The sequence below is a fragment of the Quercus robur genome, chromosome 5 (genome assembly GCF_932294415.1).
Source record: "Quercus robur chromosome 5, dhQueRobu3.1, whole genome shotgun sequence".
NCBI classification, from domain to species: Eukaryota; Viridiplantae; Streptophyta; class Magnoliopsida; order Fagales; family Fagaceae; genus Quercus; species Quercus robur.
Genome location: NC_065538.1, coordinates 76311527 through 76339108, shown reverse-complemented (window position 1 = coordinate 76339108; position 27582 = coordinate 76311527). Strand labels below are relative to the sequence as shown.

The following is a 27582-nucleotide window of genomic DNA, read 5'->3' as shown; positions in this document are numbered from 1 at the left end:
TAACCATTGTGGATGATTGCTCAAGGTGTACTTGGGTTTATTTACTCAAGAATAAGTCTCAAACACAATCCACTTTAGAGCAATTTTGCACTATGGTTGAAACACAGTTTTCTAAGAAGATTAAAACCATTAGAACAGATAATGGTACTGAATTCATCATGTCTGATTTTTTTTCTAAAAAAGGCATACTACATCAACTTAGTTGTGTTCAAACCCCTCAACAAAATGCCATTGTTGAAAGAAAACACCAACATATTTTGAATGTGGCAAGGGCTCTCAAATTTCAGTCTAATATTCCTTTGAAATTTTGGGGGCATTGCATCTTGACTGCTGTTTACTTGATAAATAGAACTCCTTCTTCAGTTTTGTCAAATAAAACTCCTTTTGAGGTGCTTTTTGGTTTTAAGCCAACTTATGATCATTTGAGAGTGTTTGGGTGTCTTTGTTATGCCTCTACTCTTTCAAATCATAGGTCTAAGTTTGATCCTAGAGCTAGGAAATGTATTTTCTTAGGATATCCTTTTGGTGTTAAAGGTTATAATGTTTTGGATTTGACCACTAATACTATTTTCACTTCTAGAGATGTGATTTTCCATGAAAATGTTTTTCCTTTTTCTACTTCAGCTTCTGATTTCACAGATCCTTTTATTCTTGGGGTTGATACTACTACTGAAGGTGATTTGGGTACATTTGTCACTCCTGTTAGCATACCTGATGCACCACTTGATTCTTCAGAGTCTTTTCCCATGTCTGCTCATCCTTGTGTCAATGAACCCATTTCAGACTCTTCTCCTCATGATGTTTTGTCTAATGATTCCATTGCCTTGTCAGAATCTGTTCCTATTGTTGTTACTAACCCCCTTGCAGATCCACCACCAATCAGAAAGTCTACTAGAGTTCATAAAACTCCAGTGTATTTGCAAGATTATGCTTGTACTACAGCACTTGCATCACCAAGCACAGTTGCCACTTCTCATCCATCGGGCTCACCTTATGACATTTCAGCTTGCTTGACATATTTCCATTTGGTTCCTGTGTACAAATCCTACTTAATGAATGTTAATGGGGGTCCTTTAACTCCTCAATATTTCTCTCAGGCTGTTCTTGATCCTTTGTGGAGAGAGGCTATGGACAAAGAGATTCAAGCCCTAGAAGCCACTAAGACTTGGGTTTTAACTCCCTTGCCTCTTGGTAAGAAACCCATTGGATGCAAATGGGTGTATAGGATCAAATTGCATGCTGATGGCAGTGTGGATAGGTATAAGGCTAGGCTAGTTGCTAAAGGTTATACACAAAGAGAGGGTCTTGATTTCTTAGAGACTTTTTCTCCTGTTGCCAAAACAGTTTCTGTAAGGGTTCTTATTGCCTTAGCTTCAGCCAAAGGATGGCCATTACATCAACTTGACATCAATAATGCCTTTCTCCATGGTGATCTTGATGAAGAAGTTTATATGGCCTTGCCACCTGGTTATCACAAAAAGGGGGAGTCCAGTTCTGATTCTGTTTCTGTTACAACAAGTCCTATGGTGTGCAAGCTTGTTAAGTCTCTTTATGGTCTCAAGCAAGCTTCCAGGCAATGGAATGCCAAGCTTTCTGCCACAATCTTAACTCTTGGTTTTGTCCAATCACAGGCAGATCACTCCTTATTTGTTCACTCTAATGGTTCTCAATTCACTGCATTGCTGATCTATGTAGATGACATGGTCATTACAGGCAATGATTCAGCTTGTGTTGACAGGTTGAAGAAGTTGCTAGATCAGAAGTTTGGAATCAAGGACCTTGGTTCACTCAAATATTTTCTAGGACTTGAAATTGCTAGAAGCCCCAAAGGAATTAGTATTAATCAAAGGAAGTATGCTCTTGATATTCTTAAGGAAGCTGGTATGATTGGTTGCAAACCAGCTAGAACACCAATGGAGCAGCAACTAAAGCTATCCAAAGGTGATGGAGAGTTGCTTAAAGATGCTGGGCAGTTTAGAAGATTAATTGGGAAATTAATGTACTTAACTTTGAGCAGACCAGATATAACCTATTCAGTACATAGGCTTAGCCAATTCTTGGCACAACCAAGGGTTCCACATATGAGAGCAGCGACCAGGATCCTTCAATACCTCAAAGGCACACCTGGTCAAGGAGTATTTTTCCCTGTAGAGTCAGATTTGCAGCTGAAAACCTTCTGTGATGCAGATTGGGCAGGCTGCCCTGACACCAGGAAGTCCCTAACTGGTTATTGTGTTTTTTTAGGTGATGCTCTAATCTCTTGGAGGTCAAAAAAACAAGATGTAGTTTCAAGATCCTCTGCTGAAGCAGAGTATAGGTCTATGGCCACAACCTCTTGTGAAATCACTTGGTTATTGTATTTGTTGAGGGATTTACACATACCACATGATAAACCAGCCTTGATGTACTGTGACAACCAGGCAGCATTACATATCTCAGCAAATCCGGTTTTTCATGAAAGGTCAAAGCACATTGAAGCTGACTGCCATATAGTGAGGAATAAGATCTTGGATGGCACACTTAAAACCTTCTATGTATCCACACGAAATCAGTTAGCTGATATATTTACAAAGGCACTTGGAGTTGAAAGTTTTATGAGGTTATTGTCAAAACTGGGAGTGATTGATATTTTTAGTCATAAGATTCAATTTCCAGAATATACTAAGGATAATAGAGAAGCAAGAGCTTTGCTCTTGAGGGGGAGTGTTAAAAGTAATGCTAAATGTCAAGGGGAGTTGCAGGGTAGTGTGCATCAGGGAGCAGCTCAGTGTGCATCACAGGAGCAGGGAAGCCTGCAATTGAATGCATTACATGGTGCATCTCAGTATCAGAAGCAAAACAGAGATACAAGCCTAAGTGATGAAGACTTAGAAGAGTTGTTGGAGTCCATTCCTTATCACGATCAGATCATACACTCTATACAAGGAATGATGCCAAGTGGATGTACACGTGTCATAGCTAGGTAGTGCTTAGCTGTAGTGATTAGCTGTAATGCATAGCTGTAATAATTCTCACCATAAAATCCGGAGAGGTAGTTACTCTGTTTTTTTGTACATAACTGTGTATATAAGGATAGGTAGAGTGATATGGTAATTGATTTTCATTCATTTTTGTATTCATTTTTCATTCAATGAGAGAGAGTCTTTTTTACAAATGATTATCTTGTGTTCTTAATGCATGGAAGTTTTCAATCAAAATTTGTAACAATCAAAATACATGGTTTTTTTTTTTTGGAATATCTGTTCTTTTCTTGATTTTGGTAATAATGTTAGAAATGTAAACAAGACCCAGTAGGAAAAAATAATGGAAAATTTAATGGGGTGATTTTGCATAGGTCTGTCTAGTCAATGGGGGTAGTAATGGAAAATTTAATGGGGTAATAAGTTAGAAATGTAAACATTATACTTTCTGGAATAGTTCATGTTCATAGCTACAACAACAACAAACAAAGCCTTAGTCCCAAAATTTTGGGGTCGGTTATGGATTCTCGACAGATTAGTTAAGGTTGGTTATATGTTTGTGAAGTAACTTATAAAAAACTTATATTTTTGGCTGACTATTTGTATCTCACTATGTTCTTAATATTGTATTTATTATATTAAAGGAATTGTTCAAACTATGGATGAAAGTGGTCTTACTCAACAACCCAAAAGGCAGAAGCTAAACGATGAACGAGAAGATGTTGACAGGAAAATCAAATGCTTACATAATTTACCGGAGGAGATTCTTCGATACATCCTATCCTTACTTCCAACAAAAGATGCTATTAGAACTAGCGTACTTTGCATTGCTTGCGTAATTATGTATCATTTACATTAAATTGGAAAAGGTAACTGATTAAAGGTTGAGGCCAATGTCAGAATAGCATTTTGTGCTTTCATGTTTGTTGAGTTTTGAATCTCGTGATGCATGTTTGAAGCATATTCTTATGGATGAGGAAATTTTATCACATGAGGAATCTTGACCCTGAGTCCTGAACAATTAATTATATGCGAATAAAACTTACCTAAGTTTAAACACTATGTTTAACACTTGAACAAACATTTCATCATATAGTAATCAATTTTTTTCTTAACTTTGCTTACAAGCCACTGCCTTTGTTGGTATCTAAGCCAAAATCCCATATAAAAGTTCAATATACCTTTTAAAACTTGGAATATTATTGAACATAAAAGAGAAATTCAGAAAGGAAGAACAAAAGAGATTATAATGGTGCAGTCATTAAGACCTACATTTACAACATCAAAAGTCAAATGGCTATATCTTTAATTCACTTGATTTATAACACATTACAAGGCAATCCATATTTATAATGGAATTTCCAAAATTTGAAAATAGATCAACTATAAATTTATTACATGTATATTTTGAGTTGAGTTGGAATTTTAGATCAATAAAATTGATGGTTAAGCAAATTAGATGAATGATGAGAATTTTTAGTTTTTATTTGCCTTTCTAACATGGCATTATCTCTTTGCACTAGTGATAGATGAACTAACTAAATTGATCCAAGGGAAAGTCCCTTCATCTATATTTTTTGTAGATGATATAGTTTTTAGTGGATTAAACTAGAAATGGAGTTAATGCCAAGTCAGAAATTTGGCAAGATGCTCTATAATCTAAAGGCTTTTAATTAAGTAGCACTAAAACACAGTACATGGAATGTAAGTTTAGTAAAAGTGAAATAGAAACGAAGGAGCGGCAAGAATTGATGGTGAAGAGATACTAAACAGCAACAACTACCTATATCTTGGATCAACAATTCATACTATATTTTGGATCAACAATTCATAAAGATGGGGAGATTGAAGAGGATGTGAATCATCGGATAAGAGCAAGGTAAGTGGAGAAGTGTATCAGGGTAAGTGGAGAAGTGTATCAGGAGTATTGTTCGATCATAGAATTAAGTTAAAAGGAAATTTTTATAAGATTGCTATATAACCAATTATTCTCTATGGTAGCAAATGTAATGTTGGGCTGTTAAGTTGCAACATATTCACAAAATAAGTGTAGTGAAACGAGAATGTTAAGATGAATAAGTAAAAAATTAAAAATACTTGAAAAGATAGGATTCGAAATGAGGAAATCCACTTTAAGATAAGGGTAGCTCTTATTGATGAAAATATGAGGGAGAGTGGCTTGAAATGGTTTGATCATTTTTAGAGGAGAGTGACTAATGCACCGGTCTAAAAGAGTAGTTGATCCAAGTTGAAAGAATGAAAAAAAGGTAGAGTTTGACCAAAAATAAAATTAGTGAAAGGAATAAAAAAAAAAGCATGTCCATTAAGTAATAGTAAGAATGACTTTAGATAAAATATAATAGAGGAAAAGAATAAATGTGGCTAAGGGATACGTAGTTCCCAATGTTCAAAGTTGACAGGTAGGGATACTGGGGTGTGGAAGATTAAGTAGTGGTAGTCATTAACAAGGGTTAAGCTGGTCATCAAGAAGAATGGTGAGCAATTGACTCTAATGGCTCTGATATAAATGTCTTAGACTACTATTGGAAAAAGGCTGTTAAAGTATTAGCAGTTCTCTGTTGATACATTTGACAATATATACAAAAGAGTAAGATAGGTATTTCCTAGTCTGGTAAAGCTATAGAACAGAAACAGCTTTTCTGACAATTTGAACTACAGTTATATGGATCCATATGCTAAATGAATGACCTATCATTCCTGACCTCATCCAATATCTTACAACCTGAGCCAAATACCTACATTAGTAAATGATTGGAGATTACTTTTTTTTTTTTTTTTTTGATAAGTAATAAAACTTTTATTGAAAAAAATTGAACATCATGTTCACGATGGTGAACACTTTGAACAATGAAACAAATACAAGAAGATCAAGAGCTACAGGAAATGGAAACTAAAGAATCAGATACAGCAGTACAGTTTGTCCACCCCCAAACACGAGCCCAAAGAAACAGAGTTCGAAAAATTTGAACATTTTAGATGTTCCAAAGTTCTCGCCTTATCTTCAAAAATGCCGGCATTCCGTTCCTGCCAGACTAACCACATTATACAAGCCGAGACCATATTCCAAATGTTTGAACGATGCTTTCCAAATCAGTGTCTCCAAATAAAGAAAAAAGAGTTCACTGACCTTGGCATTACCCATTGAATCCCAAACACTGCAAAAACTTCACACCATAAGGCATGAGAGAACTTACAGTGAAGAAGAAGGTGGTTCACTGATTCCCCATCGTAGTAACATAAACAACATCTATTAACCAAAAACTGATATTTCTTAATAAGGTTGTCAATGGTGAGTATCCTATCATTAGCTGCTGTCCATAAGAAGAAAGACACCCGTTTAGGCACCTTAGTACGCCATATACACTCCCAAGGAAAGGCATCAGTGGGTGTTTGCTCTGATACCTTAAGTTTTTGTTTTTAATCTTCTTGTTGCTTATCTCATATTCATTAATCAAGCATCCATATTTGCACGCTTTTATAATTGCAATTGCCTTCTTATATTCCTGCCACAGAAAGTCTCTTAATTATGATGCATTGTTGTCCACAGCTTTTAACATATGCAGTGGAAGTTGTAGAACTCCTACCTCATATGCCCATCTTCAATAATTTGGAGTATTTGGTATTGGAAGAATGGTCAGTTAATCTCAACGGTGTAGCACTGTTGAAGATATTGCAAAAATCTCCCCGTCTTAAGACAATGGTATTTAGTGAGGTAACTTCACCAGCACTGCATTGTTTATTATCCTGTATGTGTTCTATATTATTTTTCTGATTTCCCATGATGGTTTAAACATTCACTTTGTAATGATAATTTAGGGGATCAGCCTGTCCTCAGATTTTGAAAGAAATGATAGAATACTGGATCCAGTGCCTCCATGTTTCTTGTCACAGCTCAATTGCATCAAAGTCTATGATTATGAGGGAGACGAGGAGGAGCTATCTGCTGTAAAGAGTTTGCTCAAGAATGCAGTGGTCTTGGACAAAATGGTCATAACTTGTTCAAATCATTTTGCAAAGGACTTAAAGAATCTGAAGAAGGTTCATGAACAGTTATTGAAGCTACCCAGAGGGTCAAAACATTGTGAATTGGTTTTTGATTTGAACCTTTCTTGAACTTTTACCTCCACAAAAGCCATTAATTCCTATTTTGTTATACTTCGAACTTCAAAAACTAAATTCCCTTTTTTTCTGTCTTGGCCTTATACGTACCTATGTAACTTGATATTATGTAATGATCTTTTTTGTTAATTGATAATATAGTTTTGAATTGTACAAGCTATAAGCTTACACTCAATATATGTGTAGTACAGTCAGGGCCGGCCCAACAAAATTTGGGGTCTACAAAAATTTTATATAGGGCCTTTTTATATGTAAATATTAATTAAATAATATGTGTAGTACAGTCAGCACTGCATTGTTTAAGACTAATTTGATGTAAATACAAAAATTGATGAATAATACTAGCTAAATTAAGGTTAATTTCAAATAAAAAGTTGAATATTATAGTTGAATCAAAAGGAACTTACTTTAACTTAGATATATGACTATGCGTAGTTAAGTACAGTTGTAATCTAAATTTTAATTTTATATATTCTTTTTAAGAGAAAGAGATAAATAGATATTATTTGGTGTGCGGCTTAGTAGGAGATTAGTCATCATTGGTGATTTATCACATTTGCAGCATTTTATTTGAAACATCTTAGGGTTTCAATTGGGTTAAATTTTTATTGGTCTCCTATTTTAAAAGCCTTGTTAGAAATGAAAAAGAAAAATACTACAAAATGTTCACAATTAATGTGATTATGATTGTAATTGATGAATTTCGACAACTTAATTTATTTGTGTTTTAATTACTTTTTTATGTGATTAGTGATATGTCAGTTAAATCTATAATAAAATTTGTGGTATTTTTATCATCACTTTTAAAAAAAAGTACCAATTATTTAAAAAATGTTATATTTTTATAAAATTTTGGACATTTTACTAAGGGAAATTGGGCCTTTTTTTAGTAGGGAAATTTTTTATTTATTGTGGGGCCTTAGGCCTAGGCCTAAGTTGCCTAGGCCTTGAGCCGGCACTGAGTACAGTACCTACTAGTTATGAAGCTAAAACAGATGGAATAAATTCTCGCTACTAAAAGGAAGAAAATGACTATCATATGGTCTAATTGAGAAGATGGGGTAATGAGTAGGAAGTTATGAACAATTTCCTTTCGACTTTCTAGCTTTCTTTGTATTATTGGTGATGAAATATATTTGGTTCAATTTAGGCTACTGGTTATTAGCATAAAGATATGACAAATGAACGCCCATTTGAGAGAGCACGCTATTATAGCAACAATAAGTAGTCTCCATGCATATGTAGTGAGATCTATATGTTATGGGAATACCTATAAATCAGTTCTTTAAAATTCTTCTTTCTATTACTGCTTTTTTGTAGTACATTATGTACATAGTTCTATTTAACAAGAAATTGATTACTAATTTTGCATTTTTTCTTTTTGTACATCTTGCATTAATGCATTAATATTTGCATTGCCATGTGAGACATATGTTTCAAGTCTTTATGTCTTCGCCTTAAAAACAAAAAAAGAACTTTATGTTGCTTTGCAGCAAAATTTCTGGTTGAATATTGACACTAGAGTTTTAGGCTTGCTGAGAATGCAGTGACCATTTAGGCAACATTGTCTTTGTCTGTGCAGCTAGGGACCTTCCTGTTTAGGCAATTTGCATTCATTTTTTGCTTGAACTGTTGCTAATTTTGCCTTCATAGAATGCGAATATATGATAGCCCAACAATTATAACATCCTTTAAAGCACCTCATACTTGTGGTTTGAACTCATCTCCCACTTCTCTCACTATTTACTTATTTAAAAAAAAAACATATATCATTCAGCCAAAAAATAAAAAGACAATAACTGTCCTGTTTGGTGAGCAAGTTCTAACACACATTTTCACATTTTAAACAACCTTACACACGTTTCAATACACTTTTTTACTCACAAGTATATCAGAAATACTCAAACAACATTACTCAAATTCCTCTACCAAATGGCCGAATCATCTTTGAGTTGAGTGAATACAATCCAAGTGGGCCTGAATTGTCAGCCAACTATGACTAGCCCAGGTCCATCACATCTTCTCCCCCTAACGCTGTCGTTTTGAAAACCCATTTCGCCGTCAATTTGGAGGGAATTCTCTACCTTGTTTCCCACCAAACCAAAAACCCTCTCTGCTTTCTTTTCTTCTCACATCAAACACTGAAACGCCACTCCACTCCACCCCACCCCACCGACGTCGTTTTGGTTCCTGCCAGTGGCACAAACGGTAATTATCTACCCATTCCATTTCTTTACCATCTTTATATACTAGTATTATAGTTCTTGTTCAGTGATAATCTTGTGTTCTTAGTGCATTGGAGTTTTCAATTGATCCAAATTTGGCCAAAAGATTTAAAAAAAAAAAACATGGTTTTGGAATTTCTGTTCTTTTCTTGATTTTGGTAATAATGTTAGAAATGTAAACAAGACCCAGTAAGGAAAAAAAAAGTAAATTATTTAATGGTGGTGATTTTGTATTATGATAGGTCAGTCTAGTCAAGATTCCAAAAAGCTATACTTGTTGGAATAGCTCATGTTTATAGCTATAAAAACAAAATCCAAAATTTTTGGGGTCGGCTATGGATTCTCGACAGATTAGTTAGGGTCTGCCATATGTTTATGAAGTAGCTTATAAAAAACTTATGTTTTTAGCTATTTTGCATCTCACTATGTTCTTAATATAGCAGCTGTTTCTGGGTCTTGTATCTGATAAAGCATTTTGTATATTAAAGGAATTGTTCAAACTATGGATGGAAGTGGTCTTACTCAACAACCCAAAAAACCGGAGCTAAATGAAGAACTAGACGTTGTTGACAGGAACATCAAATGCTTACATAATTTACCGGAGGAGATTCTTCGATACATCCTGATGGAGTCACAAATAATCCCAAGTCCATAACTCGTCCATATGTATCGTCCAACGACAGAAGCAACAATAGGCGGAGAAAATTGCAAGCGTACCAGCGACCCTCGTCCGTATATGGACGAGCTTAATACCTCAAGATCTACTCATCATTTATGAACGACAAGCCTTCCAAGATGATCTCATCCGTCTTTCACTAAAAGTGGACGAGATCATCCTGGAGGTCTCGTCCATCCTTACCCTGGATGGACTAAAAGCGGACGAGCTCCTCATGAAGGTCTCGTCCATCCTCATTATGGATGGACGAGTTCATCGGCCCGTCCGACCTAGGTAACTTCCACAGCGGTTACTCCCAATTCTCCGGACTCCTCGACACTGTGAACGGTTACCAAACAGATAACCGTTCCACACACTATATAAGGCTTCTTCGATGAAGGAAAAAGGTATTCAGACATTTTTCTTACTTCTAAGAGAATACTTCTTCGTTACAGAGAGTTCAAAGTAACTAACTTGATCATCGGAGGATTTTTGGCCGGTCCTCACCGGTCCCCTCTGATTCTGTGTCTTTGGTATTACAGGAGATAGCCCGAAGATCAACGTTCAAGTCTTATCAACCCACTGATAATCAAGGAATCATCAGTTGGCGCCGTCTGTGGGAACGATTGTTTTACAGTTTGCTTCTCCGTGACAAAGGGTTGATGGTTCGGACTAGATCAAGGGCTACTAGCCCAGGCCATCAGGGAAGCAGCAACCCGCTTCGCGATCGCCAGTCTGCGCCGGTCATGCAGTCATCTGCCCAACATGCACAATCTATGGCAGACGCTATGGCGGAGTTGACTCGCCAAAACCAAGAATTACGAATGGAGATTAATATGAGGAGGCAAACACAAGAAGAACGTGAAGGAAGACAAACAGATGGTCATGGTGGAAGAGAGAATACCGAAGTCGAAAGTCAGTTTAGAGGCACCACTTCGCGAACGGTACCATACTTGAAGGAAGAAATGGACCAAATGAAGAGAGTTATGGAGGAGATGAAGGAGAATATGAAAAGAGCGAATCCGATAGAAGACTTGGTTCACAGGACTGATTCTCCCTTTACGGCTTCCATCAACGGTCACCCACTACCATCAAAGTTCAAGTTGCCTTCTCTGGATTCATATGATGGAACACGTGACCCGTTTGATCACATAGCTACTTTCAAGACCACCATGCATCTTCAAGGAGTGCCTGATGAGATAATGTGTAGGGCCTTCCCAACCACCCTTAAGGGTTCGGCGCGAGTTTGGTTTAGCAAAATACCTCCAAATTCGGTGAGTTCTTTTGAAGAGTTGAGCAAGTTATTTGTTAACAATTTCATTGGAGGACAAAGGCACAAGCGTTCCTCGTCCAGTTTGTTGACGATAGAGCAGGGAGAGAACGAGAGCCTTCGGTTATTTATCACCCGTTTTAACAGAGAAGCTCTCAGTGTGGACGAAGCAGATGATAAGCTTCTACTGGCAGCCTTCCACAACGGGGTGAATTCAGATCTGTTTATACACAAGCTCTACGAAAAAGAGCCCCAGTCCATGGCCGAACTCGTCCATTCGGCTCAAAATTTTATGAATGCAGAAGATGCAATCATTGCTAAGAAGAGGAAGAGGTCCGAGAGAATGGACGCAAATCCCAGTCGTCAGCACGAGCAGGGTACTCGTCCAAAGAAGGGACGGATGGAGGAAAGGAGAGATCGAGAAAGTAAGAAGCCAGACCCTCCAGTACGGAACCAGCAGTATACCCCTTTAAACGCCCCACTTGAGCAAGTCCTTATGCAAATCAAGGATGATCCTTCCCTGAAGTGGCCGGAGAAAATGAAGGGTGATCTCAACAAGCGCAACAGGAACAAGTACTGTCGTTTCCATAGGGATCATGGTCATGACACGGACGGGTGCTTTGACTTGAAGCAACAAATTGAAAATCTCATAAGGCAAGGGAAGCTGAGGGGTTTCCTTGGACGAGACCAGAGGGACGAGAAACAGAAGGGAAAGATGAAAGATTCATCGCGACCACCACTCGGGGAGATAAGAGTCATCATTAGGGGAAGTACAACTGGCCAGTCGTCCAAGTCCAAGAAAGCTTACTTGAAGGTAGTACAAAGCGTCCAGCTTTCTGGACGATCACCAATAGCAAGATCTACGGACGAGCGGGCAATTACTTTCACGGACGAGGACGCTGACAGAATTCATCACCCTCATGATGATGCCCTCGTCATCTCCTTATTAATTGCAAACTACACAACCAGAAGAGTGCTTGTGGACAATGGAAGCTCAGCAGACATTTTATATTATCCAGCTTTTCAGCAGATGAGATTAGGACGAGACCAGCTCCGTCCAGTGAACTCCCCCCTAGTAGGCTTTGGTGGGATGAAGGTGCAACCAGTGGGTACCATTTCCTTATCCGTGGTAGTGGGGGCATATCCACGACAGATTACCAAGGATGTGAACTTCCTTGTGGTAGACTGTCCATCCTCTTACAATGCCATCATTGGGAGGCCAACTTTGAATAGTTGGAAAGCTGTTACCTCTACTTACCACTTATCAGTCAAGTTTCCAACAGAACACGGGGTAGGACAGGTACAAGGTGACCAACTGGCAGCAAGAGAGTGTTACTTGGCCATGTTGGCCATGGATGAACAAGTTCAAGCAATGAACATTGAAGAAAAGAGGGTTGTAGCAGAACCTACTGAAGCATTGGAAGATATTCCCTTGGATGAAGATAACCCTGAGAGGTGTACCAGGGTTGGAGCAGGTTTAGAAGAGAAGATTAAGACGGACCTCGTCCAATTTTTGAAGAACAACATCGACGTGTTTGCGTGGAGTCACGAGGATATGCCGGGTATAGACCCTAGTGTCATTACCCACCGTTTGAATGTATGTCCTTCCTCCAAGCCTGTGCGGCAAAAGAAGAGGGTGTTTGCCCCTGAAAGAGATAGTGCAATCAAGGACGAGGTCCAAAAGCTGATGGTAGCAAAGTTCATTCGAGAAGTGTACTACCCGGATTGGTTGGCCAATGTAGTAATGGTCAAAAAAGCGAATGGAAAGTGGAGAATGTGCGTTGACTTCACTGATCTGAACAAGGCTTGCCCCAAGGACAGCTATCCGTTACCGCGCATTGACCAGTTAGTAGACTCAACTGCAGGCCACAAATTGCTTAGCTTCATGGATGCCTTTTCAGGATACAATCAGATAAGAATGGACGAGGCTGATCAAGAGAAGACATCTTTTGTCACCAGTCAAGGCTTATTCTGCTATAAGGTGATGCCGTTTGGTTTAAAGAATGCAGGGGCGACATATCAGAGGTTGGTCAACCACATGTTCCGTTCGCAGATTGGGCGGAATGTGGAAGTCTATGTAGATGACATGCTGGTGAAAAGTCAGGACGAAGGAAGACATCTAGACGACCTGCAGGAGACATTTGAGACATTGAGGCGGTATCACATGAAGCTGAATCCTAGCAAATGTGCTTTTGGAGTATCATCAGGGAAATTCCTTGGCTTTATGGTATCCCACAGGGGAATTGAAGCAAATCCAGATAAAATTCAAGCAATACTGGACATGAAGCCACCGCAAAATACCAAGGAAATCCAATCCCTCACTGGACGAGTCGCTGCGCTTAACAGGTTTGTCTCTAAAGCTACTGATAAATGTTTGCCATTTTTTAAGGTTCTCAAAAAAGCATTCGAATGGACCGACGAGTGTCAGAGAGCTTTCGAAGATTTGAAGGTATACCTTACCAGGGCACCGCTGCTAAGTCCATCAGTGGAAGGAGAGGAACTATATTTGTACCTAGCGGTAACCCCATATGCTGTGAGCTCAGCATTGATAAGAGAGGAAGATAAAGTCCAAAGACCTGTGTATTATACAAGCAAGGCATTGAAAGGAGCGGAAGGACGATATCCACAAATGGAGAAGTTGGCCTTCGCATTAATCACAGCTTCAAGGAAGCTGAGGCATTATTTCCAAGCACATGTCATTAATGTTATGACAGATCATCCTCTCAAAAAAGCAATGAATAGACTGGAAGCTGCAGGGCGATTAATCCAGTGGGCTGTGGAGCTAAGTGAGTTCGATATCAGATATCAACCAAGGCATGCCATAAAAGCTCAAGCCCTAGCAGATTTTATTGCAGAGTTTACCCCAAGTCATAATGAGGCAGAGGACAGCAAGAGATGGATCGTCCACGTGGATGGTTCGTCTACACGGCATGCAGGAGGAATTGGTGTGGTCCTGCAGTCCCCAGAGGGAGACAAACTGAAACATAAAGTCCGTCTACAGTACCAAGCGACAAACAATGAAGTCGAATATGAAGCCCTCCTCAAAGGGCTAGAATTGGCGAAGTCCGTGGAAGCCAAGTCCATATGTGTCATGGGAGATTCCCAACTGATCATGGGCCAAGTGAATGGGATGTATGAAGCGAAGGAAGGACGAATGAAGAAATACCTTGGTAGGGTGATGCGCCTTGTGAAAAGGTTTGAAAAAGCTGACTTCGTTCAAATCCCCAGGGAGGAGAACGTGGAAGCTGATACTATAGCAAAAGAGGCCTCAGCAGATGAATCATTAGAGAAGTCAGATGAAGTTCAGTATATGCCGAGTATAGATGCCCAGGAAGTACAGCAGGTGGATAACAGAGAAAATTGGATGACTCCCATTATATCATATTTGAAAGACGGACGACTACCAGAAGAAAAGGACGAGGCCAGAAAGGTGAGGGTGAGATCAGCTAGATACGTCCTTATGAATGAAGTGCTATACAAGAGAGGTTTCTCTCAACCTTACCTTAGGTGCCTAGCTCCGGACGAAGCGAACTACGTGCTGAGAGAAGTTCACGAAGGGGCATGTGGCAATCACTCAGGAGCCAGATCACTTGTCCACAAGGTCGTCCGTGCAGGATATTACTGGCCGAACATGCAAGCTGATGCAAAAGCATACGTTAAAATCTGCGACCAGTGCTAGCGATTTAGCAATGTCCCCAGGCAACCATCGGAATACCTCACCCCAATGGTAGCACCGTGGCCCTTCGCACAATGGGGATTGGACATTTTGGGTCCCTTCCCTTTGGGAGTAAGGCAGATGAAGTTTTTAGTTGTGGGCATCGATTACTTCACCAAATGGGTGGAGGCAGAACCGTTGGCAAATATCACACAACAGAATGTTAAGAACTTCGTGTGGAAGAACATTGTCTGCAGATTTGGAGTGCCGAAGGTATTGGTGTCTGACAACGGACGGCAATTTGACAATGCACTCTTCAAGGACTTTTGCTTACACTTTGGAATTCAGAACCATTACTCCTCGCCTGCACACCCCCAAGCCAACGGCCAGGCTGAAGTAGCAAACCGATCCTTGTTGAAAATCATCAAGACTCGGCTTGAGGGGGCAAAGGGAATATGGCCAGATGAATTACCAGGAGTTTTATGGGCATACAGGACCACTGTGAGGACCCCTACAGGGGAGACCCCTTTCAAGTTAGCCTATGGAAGCGATGCAGTCATACCTGCAGAAGTGCATATGGCTAATCACAGGGTGATGACGTATCAAGACAAGGATAATGAGGACCAGCTTCGTCTGAACCTCGATCTAATAGACGAGGTAAGGGCAAACGCAGAATACAGGGCAGCAAAGTATAAGAACCTCATGGCTAGGCAGTATGATGCAATGGTGAAGCCTAGGTGTTTCAATATAGGAGATCTCGTCCTGAGAAAGGTCTCTTTGTCAACCAAGAACCCAGCACATGGGAAGTTGGGCCCAAACTGGGAAGGACCCTATAGAGTAATCAACTGTAAAAGGCAAGGATCCTACTACCTGGAGGCCCTGGACGGGAGAAAGTTGGAACATCCTTGGAATGTGGAGCACCTGAGGAGGTACTACCAGTAAGAGTGAACCTATGGACGAGACTGGGTCTTATCTGTCTACTAGCGTACTACTATGAGTGATGCTGTTTGATACTACTATGTTTGGTATTGTTTGTGTGTGAAGTTTGAAACTATGATTTACTTTTTATAGTTGTGTTGTGGTTATGGACGAAGTCATGAAGTATGTATTTATTAAATAAAAAGGCATCAGTGTGCATGTGCCTTGTCTGTAAACAATATTTATGTTATGTACAAAATGTTGTGTGAATTCTCCATGATATTGTCGTCCAATTCAATCCTCAAGAGGGTTGAAAGATCCAAGACGAACAAAATCTCTGGACGCAGAGATGTAACGTCTAAATTTTCTTGAATAAAAGAAACCACATCCATACTCGTCCAACTCATGGACGAGGTAAAGCCAACTGAAACAATCCAAATTCTGGACGAGACAAAAAGTTGGCAAAATAAGTAGATGGTATGTAAAATTAGTTTGCAAGTCTTAAGACGAATCAAGCTAATTAAAAATACTACCTGCTAAGACGAGTTAGACTACATGAAAAATATGTATTCTCGGCATGGACGAGCTAGGAGTAAAATAGCTTAGCAGCATCCGTCCATGCAAAGAAAATGAAATCACTCGTCCATGCAAAGAAAATGAAATCATTTATCCATGCAAAGAAAATAAAACTTCATTCAAAGGGTGGACATCCTACGTCCAAAAACCCTTGATTAGTTTGAAAAGCAGAAATAGTATACTTAAAAAACCCGTCCTAAAACCATGGACGAGTATAATGTATTCTTGTTACATAAAGAAGGTCCAAAAACAAAGGACCAAACACAAAAGTTACAAAAAGAAAGAAAAAGCAAAGTTACAAAGGTTAAAGTCTCGTCCTAAGAAGGGGGAGCATTCACAGCAGGCTCGTCCTGAGGAGGCTGAGTACTGGCGTCGTCTTCCACGTTGACGTCATCAGAGCCAGTCTGGAGGAGAGAGCTTGTGGCAGCAGCAAGGTTAAGCTTGATTGTGCTGAAGTCAACTTCAGGAAAGTTTTCAACAGCGTCCATTCTGAAATCTTCAAAACCAGCTGCATAATTACGATCCAAAGTGTCTGTATACTCTTTGGACGACTTGAACTCAGCCACAGCGTCCTCTCTTGCCTTGGAAAGACGAGCATTCAACTCATTGTTCATCTGTTGTAAGTGATCAATGCGCGTCTCCTTCTCCAATGCATCCGTCCTTAGCTCCTCAATCAACTTGTTACGCTCTTTGACCTCGTCCTTAGCTTTTTCAGCAAACCCAGCCCATTTCTTACAGTCAGCGTTCACCTCCTGAATCCTTGTCTCCAACAAGACTCTCGTCTTGTCCAGCTCCGTTGCCTGTCTAGACGCTGCTATAAACTTCGACATGGCCTGTGAATAGACAGAACAACATAGAATGATTAGATGAGGAAAATTTAATAACTGAACAAGGACGAGGGATACTGGCATACCTTGAAGAGGTCATGGACGCCTGAATGTTCAAATTCCTTCAAGCCCATGTTGTAGCACATGTTTATATCCTCGTCCTTGACGGCTGTCTGGAAACGTTCCCAAGCCAGATCTTCGCTCTCAATAATGTTCGTAGAAGGCTGGGAAGAGCCAGGCGTGGTAAACTTGGCTAAAGGAGTTCTGGGCGGAGTCTTGGACGGAGTGGATTCAACTGGAGTGGACGAGTCCACGTCGACTATCTGGACGGCAGGCTGAGTCTGAGGAGGTTTTGACTTAACCACCTTGGACGAGCCCTGCTTAACCCTTTTGTATCTACGACTGGGGAGCCCTTCCAGGTCAATACTCTTTGGCAAGAATTTTCTTTTGTCCCCAGCCGTTGGACGCGTCTGACCCTCAGGACGATCCTGGGCCACACCCTCAGGACGCTTCCCTTCTCCAGCAATTTCCTTCCCTTTGTTCTCTTTCATGGTTGACATTCCTAAGACGAGATGAACAAGTTAAGAAATGTATACAAAAAAGAAAAGGGAAAGGAAGTTTAGCTAAAAACTTACTTTTTCGCACAGTAACCTCGTGAGCTATAGCTTCGTCTGAAGGCTCGGGACCTAAACCCCACTTGGCTAGACGTCTAAGCGTGACAAGAGAATGGAAGCTCCTATCTGCGTGTAGACGAGCCCTATGGACGCGGTCACGGTGAAATTTGCTCAAGGACGGACGTTTGGCAGCTACAACACAATGAACAAATAAAGGTTAGAAATTGTAAATGTACCAAATAGGAGTAAGAATAAAAATAGACAAGGGGAAGGGACGTACCTTCTGGACGAAGGTTCCCTAAGTCCCCAGTGTAAGGGGGAAAGGGATCCCTGCCAACGTCCACAGGGTTCCCTGCCCAGAAGCCTGAAAGAAAAATGAACTCCGTCTTCCACTTCCTATCAGACGAAGCTAGGGACTTGATCAACCTACAATCATTCCCTCTAGCAGTAAACTGATAGAAACCTTCAGACTGACTTATGGCAGAAGGTTTATAACAATAAAGGAACTCGTCCACTGTAAGAGGACGGTCCCCACCAAAAACTTCCCTCCACAAAATTTGCATGGAGATAATTAACCTCCATGCATTGGGATTGAATTGACAAACACCTAAACCTAACTTGACTAGTAACTCCCTAGCGAAGGCATTTAAAGGAAACCTAAGGCCACCTAAGAAATAAGATTCATAGACGCCTATTCCAAAACGGGGCTCACAACACCACTCTCCACGGACGGGTAGCCTAGGGTTAAACTCGTCTGGGATTTGATACCAGGACCTAAGGCTACCTAACCTTTGTTCGTCCGTCTTAGAATGGACGCCTACAGCGCAACTAAAGACGGTCTCTACCTCGTCCGTAGGATTGGACGGAGAACCAGCTTGAGAGCCAGAAGCTCTCCTAAGCTGTTCTTGGACGACTTCAATAGGGAGCCCAGGGGCCCCAGAAGAGTAGTTCTCGTCCGTGCTTCCTCCACTCTCATCACTAGCACTGCTAGAGCTAGACCTATCACTAGTATCATCACAATACTCGTCTATAACCTTATTAAGGCTATCTGTAGACGAGGAAGCGACAGACATCCCTAACAAGAAACTTAAACCTAAAGACGAGAAAAAGAAGAGTACCTGGCTCTAGACGGAAGAAGACTCTAGACGCAGAGAACTCCTAGACGAGGCTCTAGACGATGGATGTCAAGGAAGAAAATTTCTGGAATGAGGAGGGTCAAGGGAGGCATTCCACTATTTATAGGATGCTGACCTGGGTAATCGAAACGACCCAACCAATACAGAAGCAACACGTGGCATCTACCTCGGAAAAATAAATCGACGGAATCAGTCTCTAATAAGAAAAGGACACGTGGTACAGTAATTATTAACCAATTGTGTCCAAGAACGTTCAACCTTTTGGACGACTCACATGGACGAGGGGGCAACTGATGGAGTCACAAATAATCCCAAGTCCATAACTCGTCCATATGTATCGTCCAACGACAGAAGCAACAATAGGCGGAGAAAATTGCAAGCGTACCAGCGACCCTCGTCCGTATATGGACGAGCTTAATACCTCAAGATCTACTCGTCATTTATGAACGACAAGCCTTCCAAGATGATCTCGTCCGTCTTTCACTAAAAGTGGACGAGATCATCCTGGAGGTCTCGTCCATCCTTACCCTGGATGGACTAAAAGCGGACGAGCTCCTTATGAAGGTCTCGTCCATCCTCATTATGGATGGACGAGTTCATCGGCCCGTCCGACCTAGGTAACTTCCACAGCGGTTACTCCCAATTCTCCGGACTCCTCGACACTGGGAACGGTTACCAAACAGATAACCGTTCCACACACTATATAAGGCTTCTTCGATGAAGGAAAAAGGTATTCAGACATTTTTCTTACTTCTAAGAGAATACTTCTTCGTTACAGAGAGTTCAAAGTAACTAACTTGATCATCGGAGGATTTTTGGCCGGTCCTCACCGGTCCCCTCTGATTTTGTGTCTTTGGTATTACAGGAGATAGCCCAAAGATCAACGTTCAAGTCTTATCAACCCACTGATAATCAAGGAATCATCACATCCTATCCCTACTTCCAACAAAAGATGCTATTAGAACTAGCGTACTTTGCAAGAGGTGGGAATACCTCTGGACCTCCATTCCCAATCTTGATTTTAAAGGGTTGGAGCTGGCTAAGAGAAAGCATTTCATGAATATTGACACTAGAGTTTTAGGCTTGCTGAGAATGCAGTGACCATTTAGGCAATATTGTCTTTGTCTGTGTAGTTAGGGACCTTCCTGTTTAGGCAATTTGGCAATGGCTCTGACAGTCATTAAAGCCAAAGACATGGTATTTTATATGTGGTGGGTATATATACATGAAGAACCTACATATTGTGAGAGACAAGCATATAAGCAGGGGCGTAGCCAGGATTTTCCACATGGAGGGGCCGAATTATATATTTATATATATGCTACTCATAACTCATAATTATTACAATAATTATATTCTATATAAAATAGTCAAATTTAACAATTTGTAATATTTTAAAACTCAAATAAGATAAAAAAAATTGTTCAATTTGCTATAAACATATAAAAGAATTTTATTATTATTATTATTATTATTATTATTATTATTATTTTTTTTTTATAAAAGCCTTAGCATCTCCTATATTAGAATTGTGCTTGATGATGACCATTCATGAAATAAATTCCATTCATTATCATTTCATAGTGAAATTTTTAACAAAATTTCCCTTTTTCAAATTGGGAGGGGGTTAAGACTTGAGAATGTTTCTTATCTCTAGCGCAACCTAAATTCTGTTGTAGAAACATATCAATGTTGGTACAACTTATAAGGCACTTGGATTCAAAAGGAAACAAAAAATCAAATAAAATATATAAAAATGAGATGATGATAATGAGAGAAAAAACATAAGAGGAAAAAAATTGGAAATATGAGAAAATGATCAAATTTTGTGAAAAAATGATGATGATGGGACTAGAATAAATGAATTTGCAGGTTAAGAATGAAAAGAAAAACACACCAATTTGAGCAACGCGCATTGCATTTAAAAATTGAAAACAATAGGAACAACGTCCTTTTTCTATTCTTAGAAAAAATAAAAAGAAAGACACCTAGAGATTAGGGATTTATAAGATTTTGGTAAAAGTGTGTATATTGTTTGAGTAGAGTCCACTTGAGAAACTAACTAAATATTGGAATTGTAAATGGCTAAATGCAATCATTGTTATATTTTAAAGGGAAATAACATAAAAACTAACAATGAACAGATCTTTATGACATTTTTTTTAAAGGAAAGTCATTATCCAAAATCAAAGTAAAAAGAAAAGTAAGCAAAACAACAGTTAAAAAAAAAAAAAAAGCATAAACTATGAAGATGATGAATATTCATAGCTAATTGGAACTCTAAAACTGGAGACTATCTTCTATTCAATAGTTTGGAAACTCTAGGTTCTTGGCATATTGTGCAAGTAGGTGGGCCACTTTGTTACTTTCTCTTTTATTATGATTTAAATTGAGTTAAGAGTAGTCTAGACTCATGTATTAGGTGGCCTATCCAACTATGCTAGACCAATTTTCTTCCATTGATAGCAAGAAGGTTTTGTGAAATTTTTTGGAGGGGCCAATCATTATAATTTGTAGGGGCCCAATTTATTTTTATACAACACTATAAGAGAATTACAAAAGTTTTTTTTTTGGGGGGTGGGGGGGCATGGCCCCCCAAGACTATATGTACCTGCGCCCCTACATATAAGTTATATATAAATATAAGTGAACGAGATAATTAATTTCCCCCAATATCCCTAAATTTTTTTTTTCCCTCCCCTTAAGTTATTATTGATGATAATTGAAGAAACTAGATCATGTTGCATTCATTTTTTGCTTGAACTGTTTCTAATTTTGCCTTAATAGAATGCATATATATGATAGCCCAACAATAATAACATCCTTTAAATCACCTCATATTTGTGGTTTGAACTCATCTCCCACTTCTCTCACTATTTACTTATTAAAAAAAAAAAACATATATCATTCAGCCAAAAAAAAAAAAAAAAAAAAAGACAAGAACTGAATCATCCTTGAGTTGAGTGAATAAAATCCAAGCGGGCTTCCTATCAAAAAAAAAAAAAAAAAAAAATCCAAGTGGGCCTGAATTATCAGCCAACTATGACAAGCCCAGGTCCATCACATCTTCTCTCCCAAACGCTGTCGTTTTAAAAACCCATTTCACCGTCAATTTGGAGGGAATTCTTTACCTAGTTTCCCACCAAACCAAAAACCCTCTCTGCTTTCTTTTCTCACATCAAACACCGAAACGCCACTCCACCGACGTCGTTTTGGTTCCTGCCAGTGGCACAACCGGTAATTATCTACCCATTTCTTTACCTTCTTTATATACTAGTGTTATAGTTCTTGTTCAGTGATAATCTTGTGTTCTTAGTGCATTGAAGTTTTCAATTGATCCAAATTTGGCCCAAAGATTTAAAAAAAAAAAAAAAAAATACATGGTTTTGGAATTTCTGTTCTTTTCTTGATTTTGGTAATAATGTTAGAAATGTAAACAAGACCCAGAAAGGAAAAGAAAATGTAAATTATTTAATGGTGGTGATTTTGTATAATGATAGGTCAGTCTAGTCAAGATTCCAAAAAGCTATACTTGTTGGAATAGCTCATGTTTATAGCTATAAAAACAAAATCCAAAATTTTGGGGTCGGCAATGGATTCTCGATAGATTAGTTAGGGTCTGCCATATGTTTATGAAGTAGCTTATAAAAAACTTATGTTTTTAGCTATTTTGCATCTCACTATGTTCTTAATATAGCAGCTGTTTCTGGGCCTTGTATCTGATAAAGCATTTTGTATATTAAAGGAATTGTTCAAACTATGGATGGAAGTGGTCTTACTCAACAACCCAAAAAGCAGAAGCTAAATGAAGAACTAGACGTTGTTGACAGGAACATCAAATGCTTACATAATTTACCGGAGGAGATTCTTCGATACATCCTATCCCTACTTCCAACAAAAGATGCTATTAGAACTAGCGTACTTTGCAAGAGGTGGGAATACCTCTGGACCTCCATTCCCAATCTTGATTTTAAAGGGTTGGAGCTGGCTAAGAGAAAGCATTTCATGAATTTTGTGGAAAGAGTGCTTCTTCTTCGCGACTCTTCTGATATAAAAACATTCACTCTCTATTGTGATGTGCTACGTGATGCATCTCATGTAAGTGCGTGGATCTCTGCTGCAGTAAGGCGTAATGTTCAACAGCTGTATATTAGCCTTTGCAATTTCAGAAAACCATTTTCATTGCCTCATAGCTTGTTTACTTGTATGACACTGACAGAGTTAGAACTTGAAATGCCTTGTATCCTCAAACTTCCTCCTACAATTTGCTTCACAAATCTCAAGACCTTAAATTTTGGGTTTGTTACATTTACGAAAGAGCACTCAACCGAGAAGCTTTTTTCTGGGCTGCCAGTCCTTGAGGAGTTGGAATTATTTAATTGCTACTGGGTGAATCTTAAGGTTGTGAGTATTTCTGCTCCAAAGCTTCTTTCAATTCGTATAGTTGAAGATAGGGAAAATCAGAATGATGAAAATTGTTGTCAGGTCATGATTTCTGGAGTTAGCCTCAATTATTTTTGTTATGTTGGTGAATTCTACAATGAATTCCATGTACACAACTCACCCTCACTTGTAGAGGCATCAGTTCTTGCTAGTTGGTATTATGAGAGAAAAAAACAAATTGCCCACCGCATGTATATGCTTGTTGCAGGGTTCTCTAGTGTAAAAGAACTAACACTTGTATTCTGTGCTGTTGAGGTATGCTTTCTTCTCTCTTTATAAGCTTGTTTATTGTTTTTCTTTTTGTTTTTTTATTTTTATTTTTTAACTGTATCAAGTGTTTAATTCCTCCTTTGCATTGCTTGCATAATTATGTATCATTTACATTAAACTGGAAAAGGTAACTGATTAAAGGTTGAAGCTAATGTCAGAATAGCATTTTGTGCTTTCATGTTTGTTGTGTTTTGAATCTTGTGATGCATGTTTGAAGCATATTCTTATGGATGAGGAAATTTTATCACATAATGAGTCTTGGCCCCTGAGTCCTGAACAATTAATTATATGCGAATAAAACTTACCTAAGTTTAAACACTATGTTTAACACTTAGAACAAACATTTCATCATATAGTAATCAATTTTTTTCTTAACTTCTGCTTACAAGCCACTGCCTTTGTTAGTATCTAAGCCAGAATCCCATATAAAAGTTCAATATACCTTTTAAAACTTGGAATATTATTGAACATAAAAGAGAAATTCAGAAAGGAAGAACAAGAGATTATAATGGTGCAGTCATTAAGACCTACGTCAACAACATTGAAAGTCAAATGGCTATATCTTTCATTCACTTGATTTACAACACATTACAAGGCAATCCATATTTATAATGGAATTTCAAAATTTTGAAAATACGTCAACTATACATTTATTACATGTATATTTTGAGTTGAGTTGGAATTTTAGATCAATAAAATTGATGGTCAAGCAAATTAGATGAATGATGAGAATTTTTAGTTTTTATTTGCCTTTCTAACATGGCATTATCTCTTTGCACTAGTGATAGATGAAATAACTAAATTGATCCAAGGGAAAGTCCCTTCATCTATATTTTTTTGCAAATGATATAGTTTTTAGTGGATTAAACTAGAAATGGAGTTAATGCCAATTTAGAAATTTGGCGAGACGTTCTATAATCTAAAGGCTTTTAATTAAGTAGCACTAAAACACAGTACATGGAATGTAAGTTTAGTAAAAGTGAAATAGAAACGAAGGAGCGGCAAGAATTGATGGTGAAGAGATACTAAAGAGTGACAACTTTCTATATCTTGGATCAACAATTCATACTATATCTTGGATCAACAATTCAAAAAGATGGGGAGATTGAAGAGGATGTGAATCATGGGATAAGAGCAGGGTAAGTGGAGAAGTGTATCAAGAGTATTGTATGGTCATAGAATTAAGTTAAAAGGAAATTTTTATAAGATTGCTATATAACTAATTATTCTCTATGGTAGTGAATGTAATGTTGGGCTGTTAAGTTGCAACATATACAAAAAATAAGTGTAGTGGAATGAGAATGTTAAGATGAATAATTAAAGATACATGAAAAGATAGGATTCGAAATGAGGAAATCCACTTTAAGATAAGGATAGCTCTTATTGATGAAAAGATGAGGGAGAGTGGCTTGAAATTGTTTGGTCAGTTTTAGAGGAGAGCAACTAATGCACCGGTCCAAAAATGTAAGTTGATCCAAGTTGAAAGAATGAAAAAGGGTAGAGTTTGACCAAAAATAACATTAGTGAATGGAATAAAAAAAAAAAAAAAAAAGCTCGTCCATTAAGTAAGTAACAGTAAGCATGACTTTAGATAATATATAATAGAGGAAAAGAATAAATGTGGCTAAGGGATACATAGTTCCCAATGTTCAAAGTTGACAGGTAGGGATACTGGGGTGTGGAAGATGAAGTAGTGGTAGCCATTAACAAGGGTTAAGCTGGTCATCAAGAAGAATTGTTAGCAATTGACTCTAATGGCTCTGATATAAATGTCTTAGACAACTATTGGAAAAAGGCTGTTAGTTTTAGCAGTTCTCTGTTGATCCATTTGACAATATATACAAAAGAGTAAGATAGGTATTTCCTAGTCTGGTAAAGCTATAGAACAGAAACAGCTTTTCTGACAATTTGAACTACAGTTATATGGATCCATATGCTAAATGAATGACCTATCATTCCTGACCTCATCCAATATCTTACAACCTGAGCCAAATACCTACATCAGTAAATGATTGGAAATTACTTAAGTTTTTGTTTTTTAATCTTCTTGTTGCTTATCTCATATTCATTAATCAAGCATCCATATTTGCACGCTTTTATAATTGCAATTGGCTTCTTATATTCTTTCCACAGAAAGTCTCTTAATTATGATGCATTGTTGTCCACAGCTTTTAACATATGCAGTAGAAGTTGTAGAACTCCTACCTCATATGCCTATCTTCAATAATTTGGAGTATTTGGCATTGGAAGAATGGTCAGTTAATCTCGACAGTGTAGCACTGTTGAGGATATTGCAAAACTCTCCCCATCTTAAGACGATGGTATTTAGTGAGGTAACTTCACCAGCACTACATTGATTATTATCCTGTATGTGTTCTATATTATTTTTCTGATTTCCCATGATGGTTTAAACATTCACTTTGTAATGATAATTTAGGGGATCAGCCTGTCCTCAGATTATGAAAGAAATGATAGAATACTGGATCCAGTGCCTCCATGTTTCTTGTCACAGCTCAATTGCATCAAAGTCTATGATTATGAGGGAGACGAGGAGGAGCTATCTGCTGTAAAGATTTTGCTCAAGAATGCAGTGGTCTTGGAAGAATTAGTCATATCATGTTCACAGCATTTTGCGAAGGATTTAGAGAAGCAGAAGAAGGTTCATGAACAGTTATTAAAGCTACCTAGAGGGTCAAAACATTGTGAATTGGTTTTTGATTAGAACCTTTCTTGAGCTTTTACCTCCAGAAAAGCCATTAATTCCTATTTCATTATACTTCGAATTTGAAAACTGATTTCCCTTTTTTCCTGTCTTGACCTTCTACATACCTATGTAACTTGCTATTATGTAATGTTTTTTTTTTTTTTTTTTTTGATAATATATTTTTGAATTGTCCAAGCTATAAGCTTACACTCAATTTATGTGTAGTACAGTACCTACTAGTTATGAAGCTAAAACAGATGGAATAAATTCTAGCTACTAAAGGAAGAAAATAAGTGGGTTTGCTCAAAATATGACTATTATATGGCCTAATTGAGAAGATGGGGTAATGAGTAGGAAGCTATGAACAATTTCCTTTCAACTTTCTAGCTTTCTTTGTATTATTGGTGATAAAATATACTTGGTTTCAATTTAGGCTACTGGCTAGTAGCATGAAGATATGGCCTTCTTGAGCTTGCTCTCAAAGAAGCCATAAATATCTATTTCTTGGAGCATGAGAAAATTTGTCTAGTTATTTCATTATACCTTGAACTTGAAAGACTTATTTCCTGTTTTTTCCTCCCTTGATGTTCTACTTTGTAACTTGCTGGTATCTAATGATACTTTTTGTTATTTGGTGATGATTAGTTACCCTCCTAGCTATATGCTTCTTCTTGATTTATGTGTTCAGTGTTAGTGTTTTACTTTGTGTGTGTATGTGGAAAATCTAGTGCAGACTTTGATGGTTGGTTGAATTCGTTGTTCTATGAAAGGATTACTTGTGAGATGCAGACTATTTGATACTGTTTTAGGGGTTGTCTATTTTTGAAGGGTTTTAGATTAAGAAAAGAAAGTTAAAAAAAAAAGAAAAAAGAAAAAAGAAAAAAAAGAAGAAAAAGAAATAGAAGTTACAACTAATATACATATAGAATAAATTAAAAAAACTAATATACCACGCGCTATAACTTTTGGTAATAATGAAATTAGGCTCTATGGCTGAGTATAGTTTATTGTTAGTGTTGCTTTTTACCACGAAAGTTTTGTAATCTGGTTGCATATAGGTTATCTTTAAAATTGTGTAGAATTGCTCCGCTCTTTTCAATGAATAGTACATGGTTAATAATATCAAACTAAGAGAAATTCCAGAACCACAAACCTTTTAACCACAACTTTGACATGACAAACTATAAGT

General features: G+C 38.1%; 3 protein-coding genes across 4 annotated transcripts; 2 read left to right on the top strand and 1 right to left on the bottom strand.

The window, feature by feature from the left end:
• The first annotated feature begins 6515 nt into the window (after window positions 1–6515).
• LOC126727152 (uncharacterized) lies at window positions 6516–7229 on the top strand. The gene is made up of 2 exons (XM_050432685.1): window positions 6516–6693; window positions 6798–7229. The coding sequence occupies exons 1-2, from the start codon at window positions 6571–6573 to the stop codon at window positions 7092–7094; spliced, it is 420 nt and encodes a 139-aa protein (XP_050288642.1). The 5' UTR covers window positions 6516–6570; the 3' UTR covers window positions 7095–7229.
• Window positions 7230–9163: 1934 nt separating this feature from the next.
• On the top strand, window positions 9164–26722 carry LOC126727149 (F-box/FBD/LRR-repeat protein At5g56420-like). Of its 2 annotated transcripts, none has more exons than XM_050432681.1 (4): window positions 9164–9308; window positions 22722–23674; window positions 25858–26022; window positions 26127–26722. In XM_050432681.1, the coding sequence occupies exons 2-4, from the start codon at window positions 22736–22738 to the stop codon at window positions 26409–26411; spliced, it is 1389 nt and encodes a 462-aa protein (XP_050288638.1). In that variant the 5' UTR covers window positions 9164–9308; window positions 22722–22735; the 3' UTR covers window positions 26412–26722. The 2 variants fall into 2 exon arrangements, with proteins under 2 accessions (XP_050288638.1, XP_050288639.1); XM_050432682.1 differs by lacking the exon at window positions 9164–9308 and adding an exon at window positions 22095–22213 and having other exon boundaries at window positions 26127–26717.
• LOC126727151 (uncharacterized) lies at window positions 16559–17454 on the bottom strand. The gene is made up of 2 exons (XM_050432684.1): window positions 17313–17454; window positions 16559–17232 (listed from the first exon to the last, which is right to left on the bottom strand). The coding sequence occupies exons 1-2, from the start codon at window positions 17370–17372 to the stop codon at window positions 16717–16719; spliced, it is 576 nt and encodes a 191-aa protein (XP_050288641.1). The 5' UTR covers window positions 17373–17454; the 3' UTR covers window positions 16559–16716.
• Window positions 26723–27582: the final 860 nt, after the last annotated feature.

What these genes read in the sequence shown, in the direction of transcription:
- LOC126727149 (XM_050432681.1), top strand. Translation starts at nt 22,736, where the DNA reads ATGGATGGAAGTGGTCTTACTCAACAACCCAAAAAGCAGAAGCTAAAT. An exon ending in TTGTATTCTGTGCTGTTGAG is followed by an intron (nt 23,675 to 25,857) that starts GTATGCTTTCTT and finishes TGTTGTCCACAG; the next exon opens with CTTTTAACATATGCAGTAGA. An exon ending in AGACGATGGTATTTAGTGAG is followed by an intron (nt 26,023 to 26,126) that starts GTAACTTCACCA and finishes ATGATAATTTAG; the next exon opens with GGGATCAGCCTGTCCTCAGA.
- LOC126727151 (XM_050432684.1), bottom strand. Translation starts at nt 17,372, where the DNA reads ATGTGCTACAACATGGGCTTGAAGGAATTTGAACATTCAGGCGTCCAT. An exon ending in GCGTCCATGACCTCTTCAAG is followed by an intron (nt 17,233 to 17,312) that starts GTATGCCAGTAT and finishes GTCTATTCACAG; the next exon opens with GCCATGTCGAAGTTTATAGC.
- LOC126727152 (XM_050432685.1), top strand. Translation starts at nt 6,571, where the DNA reads ATGCCCATCTTCAATAATTTGGAGTATTTGGTATTGGAAGAATGGTCA. An exon ending in AGACAATGGTATTTAGTGAG is followed by an intron (nt 6,694 to 6,797) that starts GTAACTTCACCA and finishes ATGATAATTTAG; the next exon opens with GGGATCAGCCTGTCCTCAGA.